Source organism: Typopeltis vanoorti, chromosome 4 (genome assembly GCF_054136105.1).
Source record: "Typopeltis vanoorti isolate ZY-2024b chromosome 4, IOZ_Tvanoo_1.0, whole genome shotgun sequence".
NCBI classification, from domain to species: domain Eukaryota; kingdom Metazoa; phylum Arthropoda; class Arachnida; order Uropygi; family Thelyphonidae; genus Typopeltis; species Typopeltis vanoorti.
In genome coordinates, this window is record NC_143552.1 from 159,577,238 (window position 1) to 159,588,130 (window position 10,893).

Sequence of the window (10,893 nt, forward strand, 5' to 3'; positions counted from 1 at the left end):
ACATCCTTGTCTCACACCAGATTTAACATTAAACCATCTTCCTGTACTTCCTTCAATTCTAACTGCTGACTTACAACTCAAATAAAGACTAAGTATTGCTTGATATAAAGCTCAATTGACACCATATAACTGTAGCGTATTGAATAGCTTCTCTCTTGGCACCTTATCATATGCCTTTTCCAAATCGACAAAACTTAAATGCAGATCTTTGTTATATTCTCATGATTTCTCCACTATTTGTAAGGTAACGTATGTTATTATATTCTTATATCCTCATATGTTCTTTCTTGTGGTTATATCAGTTGCTTTAATATCGTTTTTGTCTAGGCGTTTATCAGAACTTTCCGGACCTCCTCTAAGTTCAGAAAGGAACAAAGTTTAGAAATTAGGGATTTGGTCTTAGTACATGACTATGCAGATAAAATAAAAAGAGGCAGCTTAGTTGTTAAAGCATTTGCACCATATTAGATCTAGAGAGATTGTCTCTTGTAACTTATAGACTTGTCCTGATAAAATCATTACTACACATTCAGATAGAATAATAAAAGATTACTATCAGAAGGGTATTACAATAATATCTGGAAATTCCCTTAGGAAACTAAATAAAGTGATAATTTTTGCTTTTAAACATCTGATCTTAAATAGTATTTACTAAAGATTTGTGCATTTCTGACTTCAGGATTCAGAGATAACTCAGATGTACTTTTACTTTCTAAATGATCACCATTTTCAGCAACTGATTCCACTTGCTCATTTGATGGCCATGGAATTCTCAGTTCACTATCATCATAGCCAGAATTTCTAAGTTAGTTAACTAGTTTCCAATATCAACTGTTAAGCTTTTTGATAAAATGTTATATTGGATTTAAACGGTATTGATGCAAACACAGATTGATAAGAAAACTATTTATTAACTTAAAAGCTAATATTTCGCTGGTATTATATCCAGCATCTTCAGAGCGCACACACAAAGTTTGTTAAAAATGCGAGACAACCACAATTTGGTGTAACAGTGGGGCTAGTATAAGTAATTGCAGCATGCAACACAAGACTAAAGTCCTAATACGACACCATCTAAGTTTAAAAAAAAAAAAAAAAATAGTAGTCCAAAGTTTAAAAAAATAAAATTAGAATAAATAAATATTAATTTGGTCTTAGGATGACTGTCTCCCAAATCTTTGGTAGATTTATACAGTTATACTTGTTAAGGTTTGGAGTATGTTTTAGGGCTTCTGTTGATTCCAGGAACAACCTCTCTGACTTGTAGAAGCTTCTGTGCAGTACTTTTGTTGTTGTTTTTTTCAATTGATCCTGTGTGCTGGGGTATCCAAAGCATGGTCTGCCAGACCTGACTTGCCTAACGAAAGTGCCAGATATATTTTTTGTGTTCACTGAGGTGGATGTCTACAGTTCTTCCTGTCTGTCCGTAGTAGACTCGATGACAAGAACAGACCACTTCATAGACTCCTGAATGTGATAAAGGAGTGAATCTGTCCTTAGGTGAACGGATGAGAGTTGCCAATTTCACATAAGGTTTAAATACAGTGCACAGTTGGTGTTTGTTAAGCACACTAGATATCTTTTCAGATGTGCCTTTAATGTACGGGATGGTGATGGTTTTGTTGTAGTCTTCTGTGGTAGATCATTTAGTATTTTATCTATCTTATGGGGAGTATAGCCATTGGTTAGGAAGGTGTGGCGCAGGTGAGTAAGTTCAGCAGTGAGAGCAATATCATTGGAACAGATTGCTCTAGCTCTATGGGTTAGTGTTTTTAAGATACCATATTGTTGAGAAGGGTGATGGTGTAATTGTTTGTGTAAATATCTCCCTGTATGTGTGGGTTTTCTATAAACCGAAAATGATAAGGAACCTTCTGGAAGACGTGTGATCAGTGTGTCCAGGAAGGGCAGGCAGTCATTGGTTTCTAGTTCCATTATAAAGTGGATTTTAGGGTGCTGGCTGTTTAGATGCACTAAAAATGTATTCAATGTGTCTGGGCCATGTGGCCAAATAGCAAACACATCATCAACATAGCATAGCCAGAGACTAGGTTTGGGAGTGGCTCTGTTGATAGCTAGCTTTTCCAGATGTTCTATGTAGAAGTTGCTAGGGGGGGGGGAAGGGGGGAAGGGGGATCCCATAGCTGTCCCATCTAATTGTTTGTATATTTTCCCTTTCCATGTAAAATAACCTCCCTGTACTGTGAATTTAAATAGCTGAAATATATCAGGGGGAAATTGTGAATTTAGTAAGTTAAGTGTTTCAGTCACTGGCACCAGAAGAAATTTGAATTCCTGCAGCAACACAGTGTCACACAGCAGTTGCAGTTACATCAAGATGCCGTCGTTGTGAACTTATCATCGTTAACCTTAACTAAAGAAGCCACGAGTGCATTAAGTCATGGACAGAATTTTGCTCTTACTCCTAAAGAAGTTCCAAAAACCAAAATAATGGCTTCCATTGAACGTGGAATATACGACCTGCCTCCAGCAATAGCCAATAATATTAGATTAGATGTGGCAAATATCCTATCCATTGTATGTCTCCCAAAAATAATATCCCACATAAAGAAATAATGGCTCTAAAAGAGCTTTGCAATAATAACCACATTACAATAACCAAATCAGACAAAGGAAACTCAACTGTAGTAATGGATACAACAGAATATGAAAGTAAAATGCACACACTTCTCCAAGACCAGTCAACATATCAAATTATAGATATCGAGATCCCACCAACTCACAAAAGAATAAGGTGTGCAAGCTATTGAACAAAGTCACTTCCTGGCCAAAAGAAACAGTCAAACTCAAACCCTTTCACGTTAAAACAGAATATATGGAGCTCCAAAAATCCACAAGCAAGGTACACCTTTGCGCCCTATTGTAGATAGTATAAACAGTCCTACATATAAACTAGCTAAACATTTAGCCAAACTACTAGCCACTTTCACAAACAATTCTCCCTCTTTTGTTAAAATTCTACCCACGTAAAAAATATTTTAAAAACTAACTGCACCTTAAATAGTTCAGACCTAATGGTGAATTTTGATATAACCTCATTCACTAATGTACCATTGAATGAAACACTTAACTTACTAAATTCACACTTTCCCCTGATATATTTCAGCTATTTAAATTCACAGTACAGGCAGGTTATTTTACATGGAAAGGGAAAATATACAAACAGTTAGATGGGACAGCTATGGGATACCCTCTTAGCCTGATAGCTAGCTTTTCCAGATGTTCTACATAGAACATCTGGAAAAGCTAGCTATCAACGCAACCACTCTTAAACCTAGTCTCTGGCTATGTTGATGATGTGCCCACATGGAATCTGGGCCATGTGGCCCAGATTTAATGTGTCTGGGCCACATGGCCCAGACACATTGAATACATTTTTAGTGCATCTAAATAGCCAGCACCCTAAAATCCACTTTACAATGGAACTAGAAACCAATGACTGCCTGCCTGCCTTCCTGGACACACTGATCTCAAGTCTTCCAGAAGGTTCCTTGTCATTTTCGATTTATAGAAAACCCACACATACAGGGAGATATTTACACAAACACCCTTCTCAACAATATGGTATCTTAAAAACACTAACCCATAGAGCTAGAGCAATCTGTTCCAATGATATTGCTCTCACTGCTGAACTTACTCACCTGCACCACACCTTCCTAACCAATGGCTATAATTCCCATAAGATAGATAAAATACTAAATGCTACCCAGAGATCCCCTCCCCCCCAATCTACCACAGAAGACTACAACAAAACTATCACCATCCCGTACATTAAAGGCACATCTGAAAAGATATCTAGGGTGCTTAACAAACACCCTAGATATTTAAACCTTACGTGAAATTGGCAACTCTCATCCATTCACCTAAGGACAGATTCACTCCTTTATCACATTCAGGAGTCTATGAAATGGCATGTTCTTGTCATTGAGCCTACTACGGACAGACAGGAAGAACTGTGAACACAAAAAATATATCCGGCACTTTCGTTATGGCAAGCCGGGTCTGGCAGACCATGCTTTGGATACCCCAGCACACAGGATCAATTGAAAAAAAAACAAAAGTACTGCACAGAAGCTTCTACAAGTCAGAGAGGTTGTTTCTGGAATCAACAGAAGCCTTAAAACATACCCCAAACCTTAACAAGTATGGCTGTATAAATCTACCAAAGATTTGGGAGACAGTCATCCTAAGACCAAATTAATATTTATTTATTCTAATTTTATTTTTTCTAACTTTGGACTATATTTTTTAAAAGTTTCAAGGACTACTATTTGGACTACTATTAGTTTTTTCAAAACTTTGGACTACTGTTTTTTTTTTTTTTTTTTTTAAACTTAGATGGCACCGTATTAGGACTTTTGTCCTGTATTGCGTGCTGTAATTACTTATACTAGCCCCACTGTTATACCAAATTGTGGTTGTCTCGCATTTGTAACAAACTTTGTTTGTTTACTCTGAAGATGCTGGATATAATACCAGCGAAATATTAGCTTTTAAGTTAATAAATAGTTATTTTCTTATCAATCTGTGTTCGCATCAATACCATTTAAATCAATTTAACAAGTGTGATGAACACATAAGCCTATCCACACGTTTTTGATAAAATGTATCAAAATCTTGTTCCGATAATCCAGTTTCAGAAGCATTTTGATTAATAAGCTTTTCCTGATTAGGCACATTCAGTCTCAATTTATTCTTAGAAAAAAGATTTGGAGTTTTCTTTAGAATGTGAAGGCAACATAGAGCCAAAACAAAAAGTAAGCAAGCCTTCCAATTATAAAGTTGTTAAGAAAACTCCATATCTTTTTTCTAAGAATAAATTGAGATTGAATGTGCCTAATCAGGACAGGCTTACTAATGCAGCCAGTTCACCACTCCTCTGCTGCGTCCCCCTAAGGGCAATATTCATGATTGTAATCTGTGTGTATTCACGGGGACCAGTTTGCCTGCTTGCAGGATGAAAAACATCAGATATACTGGGGAAAAAACCCTGCTATCCACGCCCAAGACTGGCTAACTTAGCTTTGGCTGAGAAAGATCCTTGAGCTCCTTACGTTGTTGATGGGAATTGAGCCTAGGACACTCCTTCCCTAGGCATATGGTTGCAAAGCGCATAGCCACTAAGCTAACCACGTAGACAACCCTCTCAGACTAATCTCAAATCACTTTTATAGTTTTGCTTATGACAGGTCACTCCATTCTCCTTCATTCAAGATATTCCATAATTAATGTCTTAAACACTGATCTCTTTACCATCCTCCAGTAGGAAGAAGGCAAGGCAACCTAGTGAATGAACTTCAATTCTAACAGCCTCTTTCTTTATAAGCAAGATTCTGCTTTCCTTTCCTTTATTTTTTGATAATATTCAGATCTCCAGCCAAGATGAGAATTCTCTTCTTGGACTGATTTACACTTCCATAACTTTTCTCAGCTTCCAAAAAAATTTATCCCTCTTTCATTCAAGACACTACTTCTTGCCCATATGACCCCTAACATATAAATTCCAAATTCATCACATGTGCAGAGGTACACCAGTTAGTACTATTAAGAAGAAAGGTGTTCTGCTTAACGGATGACTCTCATAGATGTTCTATTTGTGCATCATATCTTTTTCTTTTCTGTAAGTATTTTCATGGTGCTGCTTCAATGAATTGGCCAACACATTACTATTATTACTATTACTATTATTACGGGCAACTCCAGGGAGTCATTAGACTCATCGAGGGAGGCCCCAAATCATATTCATCACAACTATTTGACATTCATACAGTATCTATCATACCTCGCCTTAAACTCATTCACTGTCACAGCATCCACTACAGACTCAGGGAGTGCATTCCACTCATTCACTACTCTAAAAGTAAAGAACCCAGCTCTAACACCTTTACTAACCACACTTTTGCCCAGTTTCCATGGATGTCCCCTAGTCCTCCCACAACCAGCCCTGTTCTCAAAAATATCTTCTGAATTAATTTTATAGAAACCCTTCAGTAATTTGAATGTCTCAATCATATCTCCCCTCCTCCGCCTATCAACCAATTTTTGCAACCCACAAATCCTCAACCTGTTCTCATACGGTTCATTCCACAGACCTGCTATCATCTTGGTCACTCGCCTCTGGATCCTCTCCACCTCCTCCCCATCAAGAAGAAACCTAGGTGACCAAATCTGAGCACAGTAGTCTAGATGGGGTCTTATCAAGGCTCGATACAGAGGAACAATAACCTGCTTGTCAACGTATTCTTCAGCAACCAAGTGATTTGATGAGCTGATTTGGCCACTTTTGCAATGTGTCCCCTAAATTTCAATTCCTTATCTACCAACACTCCTAAATCTCGTGCCTCATCAATTTCCTGGAGCACGGTTCCACCAATGCAGTAAACTGCCGCCAATCTTTTCACCCCAAAATGCATAACCTTACATTTTGCCACATTAAACTGACATCCATTCTCCTTATCCCAGACCTCCAATCTATCCAAATCATCCTGCAAAATTTTGACATCCTCTGCATTCACTATTGCCCTACCCAACTTCGCATCATCTGCAAACAAATGAACTGTTCCTCTCAGATCCTTTCCTATATCATTTATGAACAAATTAAACAGCAGTGGTCCAAGAACAGATCCTTGTGGCACACCACTAGTCACAGGCCATCTTGTGGACTCTACTCCTGAGTAAACCACTCTCTGATATCTCTCCATCAACCACCCTCCTATCCATCTCACCAACCCTATGTCCATCCCCATATGCCCCAATTTACTGATTAGAATTCCATGTAGTACCCTGTCAAAGGCCTTGGCAAGGTCCAGTAGAATCACCGTAAACCCATTACCCTTATCCAGTTCAGCCGTCACTGTGTTATAATATGTGAGCAAGTTACTGAGGCATGACCTACCCTTCACAAAACCATGCTGTCCCCGATACAGTATCCCATTTTCTTCTATCCAATCTTGTATTTTCCTCTTGACTATTTTCTCTAAGACCTTGATAATGATTCCTGTTATGCTGATTGGCCGGTAATTTTCAACAGCAGCCTTGGAACCACCTTTGTGCAGTGGAACTATTTTACCCTCTTTCCACCCCCTTGGGACTGACCCAGTCCTGAGACTCAAATTAAACAAAATGGTCAAGGACACTGACAATTCTTTGGCCGCTTCACGTACGACACGAGCTGGTATACCATCCAATCCCACAGATGTATTGACATTGAGGTTCTGTAATAGACTAGTTACCTCTACTTCATTCATCACAATTCCAGTATAAGCTGTTGGTTCTTCCATTCCTGCAAAGTCTCCACCTGGATGATATACTCTTGCAAAGTGCTCGCTCAGTAATTCCACAATATCGACTGATTCAGTTACCTCCCTACCCTCAGCATTTTTTAAGATCATTCTACCATGAGCATTTTTCCTTTTACTTGCAACATATTGAAAAAACTGTTTGGGATTCTCTTTAGCCTGCGTGGCCAATTTCCTTTCGTAATCTGCTTTTGCTTTTCTTACCACCCTTGTTACCATCCTGGCCTGAGCTTTATACTGTTCCTGCGCCTGATGGTCACCCTTCTCCTTAAAATTCCTCCACAATTGTTTCTTTTTTTGCAGCTCAAGCTTAATAGTGTTATTCATCCATTTAACCCCTAATTGATTTATTATTCGGACTCTTGGTATACAGTCAACCATTGCCTCCTGCAAACAGTTCTTAACCACCTCCCATGCACTATCAACATCCAGCCCTTGCAGTTTTACATGCCATGGCATTGAGCCAAGCACACACCTAAGCTTGTCATACTTACCAGCCCGGTAATTCCACATGTACCCTGTCTTAATTGTAAATTCGACTCCTTTAGCCACCTCCCAAGTCATGACGTTATGGTCACTCTCACCAATTGGTGGCAACATGGTCATGTTCATTACAGCCACATTCTCGGTTGCAATTACTAGGTCCAGCACTCTCTGCCCCCTGGTATTTTCCAATACATGTTGCCGTAGATAGTTGTCCCTTAATAACCGCATAAAATCCAATTCCTTCCTCCCATGTGCCCTCTCCTCTTTCCAGTCAATGTTACCATAATTGAAATCACCCATAATAATTACCCTCCTTCCACTCATTTCTTCTATTTGCTTATGCATACTATCCCCACCATCCACTCCATCACCTGGTCTATAGCAGCACCCAATTGTATGTTTTGTTCTGCTGGGTTGTATCTCACACCAAACAGCCTCAAATGCGCTTTTTTCCCCATCATGCAGTTCAACTTCTATACTCCTTGGCTGAAGATCATCAGCTATCATCAATAACACTCCTCCCCCCTTTTTATTCACCCTGTCATTCCTGAACACGCTATACCCATCGCATTCAATCCCACTAGCTTTATCATCTTCTGTCAGCCATGTTTCACTAATACCGACACCCTCTGGCCTGGAAGTGCCAACCATGGCCAAAAACTCTTCCTTCTTGTTCCTAATACTCCTGGCATTAGTGTACATGAATCGCAGAAGCCCATTTGTCCCATCCTTACTTTGATGCCTTATACTAACTATCCCATTCTGATTTGTTGTCCGTCGTACTCGCTCGGGCATAATATACTCATTCATACACTTAACTGCCCCCCTAAAGTCAGCATATCTACTCCCCCCTCTTAATAAATCTAGTTTCCCTGAGTCTGTACATCCACTTCCACATCATTCATCAACACTCTTTCAAGTCTCCGTACACCAACTCCATTCAAATGCAATCCATCCATCTTATATAAGTCCTTTCGCCCATCGAACTCATTCCACACATCCACAAATTTCACACCACTCTCCATGCATAACCCACGCATAAAGTCATTGGCAATTATGGCCCTCCTTCTAAACACTTCACTGTCATACCGCATACCTATACAGCTGCTGGTCACATATGCTTCAGCTTCACTCTTATTGAACTAACTTCCTTTGTTTTCCTTGTTTTAACAAAGAATGTGAAAAATATGTGAAATCTTAATGAAAATGCTGAGCTTTCACAAAATATGTATGTTTCTGAATATTGTTATCAAAATAGTTGAAACTTGATATTATTATCTTGTATGTTATTTCTATTTTAAAATTGACAAAACGAAACGGGTAGTTAAAAATACTCAAACTGGGGAAATATCCAAAACAGCAGGAAGCAAAAAACTTCCTTGCTAATAATGAAATATTTATAATTTAGGTATTCATTTGTTATGAGAAAAGATGTAGGAAATTGGAATATTCAGAAGCCTATTACTACTATTATATGGAGGAACTTCCATGGAGGTTCCTGTATTATTATAATAATAATTCTCTCACACATACACAAAATACCTATCATGTGTTTCTCTTAAACTCATTCACTGAAAAAGCACTCACAACCACCTCTGGCAACCCACTCTCCAAGCAAAAAATCTAGTTCTCATATACACTTGTTGAGCACATTCAACTCTTACACAATTTCTGGATGACATCTTTCTCTGTACATCATTTTGCTACATGTATATGGATATAAGACTTTTGCTATTGAGTTAGCTCTCATTATCTGTATGGATCTAGTTCCCACTGAAGAGACCTCAGTGGGAACTAGATCTGTGTATTATGGGATACTAGGGCAACTTGATGGGAAGTCAGCTGCTCTGTACAAGCAGCCTAGTTGTTGAGGATGTTGCACATGCAAATGTTTGTTTGCTTACACTTGGATCGAAAAGGATAAAAACTATTTAATTTCTTGTCAACTATAATTTGCTCTCTGTCCCAGCAAAAAAATTGCTATAAGTGAAATACAGATCTATATATTCCTTCATTTTCACCTGGCTGAGTAAGGTTGGCATACATCACTTGACTGTGAAAGGTCAAGTACTGATTGTGATGAAATTTTATTAGGCATCTTTCAATAATGGTTTAATTGGCCATTCTAATGCAGAGCATGCATAAGAGCTCTAGCTCTTATGCATCATACTAGTAAATTGGGTTTTTCCTATCATAGTTAGGAAGCTTGCTTGCCCTATGATATTGAGCCTAACATCTGATCTAAGAAAAAGAATAATGATATCATAAATGAACATTTTCAAGAAGTATTTGCAAAATTACCTGCTATATTTATTTTTGATATGCATCTGAGAATACTGCATATGTTTGGCAATTTTAAGAAAAAGATGATCTGTGTAAAATTAGGAGAATTTTTTTTCCAAAATAATTCAGAGCCATTGCAGTACTGATTCCTGCATCCATTTCATTTTGTTATAATAGAATTCTTGATAATACATTATGTAGTGATGTTATACCTGTCTATTGAGGTTTAATATTTTTTTAATGTTGTGCATAGATGATATGGAACATTTACTGAAGTCATCAAGGAAATTTACAGTAACCCATTTTCCATCTTTTCTGGAAAGAGTGCAACTTGCAGGTTGGGTAACAAATCACACTCTTTTTGAGGCGAATGAGTGGAGAGCAAAGTGGTGAATGCAGTTTATCCTCTTCGAAATAATTTATTTTATTAAGAACATTTTTGTTATTCATTCTTGAAACTGATTATTCATATAGATACCTCTTTGTACTTTTCTGAAGGTTTACAATATATATCTGATTTGTAAGCTAAAATATACATCACTTTAATGATATAATAAATATATATTGTGATATAGGGAATGCTATGATTATTATTCACAAGCACAGATGTGCTTACTTGTGAGTGCACACAGAAAAAAATTGCAGAGATTCACTGTAGCAGTGACTGTTTGTTTTATTTTAGCTTAAGGTAAAAGTGCCCATCCATCCTGTTTATTATTATTATTAATATCTGACCTCCATGAATCAGAGAATCATTGTGAGAGGTACACACTATTCCATACAATGCTCATCCAACCATGCCTTA

General features: G+C 37.9%; 1 protein-coding gene across 1 annotated transcript in view; it reads left to right on the forward strand.

The window, feature by feature from the left end:
• Nucleotides 1–10,660, forward strand: part of LOC150107796 (RUS family member 1) — a 222,143-nt gene extending 211,483 nt beyond the window's left edge. Inside the window, exon 12 of the mRNA XM_090391552.1 lies at nucleotides 10,342–10,660. Within this exon, the coding sequence (XP_090247678.1) occupies nucleotides 10,342–10,481 (140 nt within the window). The 3' untranslated portion in view covers nucleotides 10,482–10,660. The remainder of the gene's footprint in view (nucleotides 1–10,341) is intronic.
• The last annotated feature ends 233 nt before the right edge of the window (nucleotides 10,661–10,893 follow it).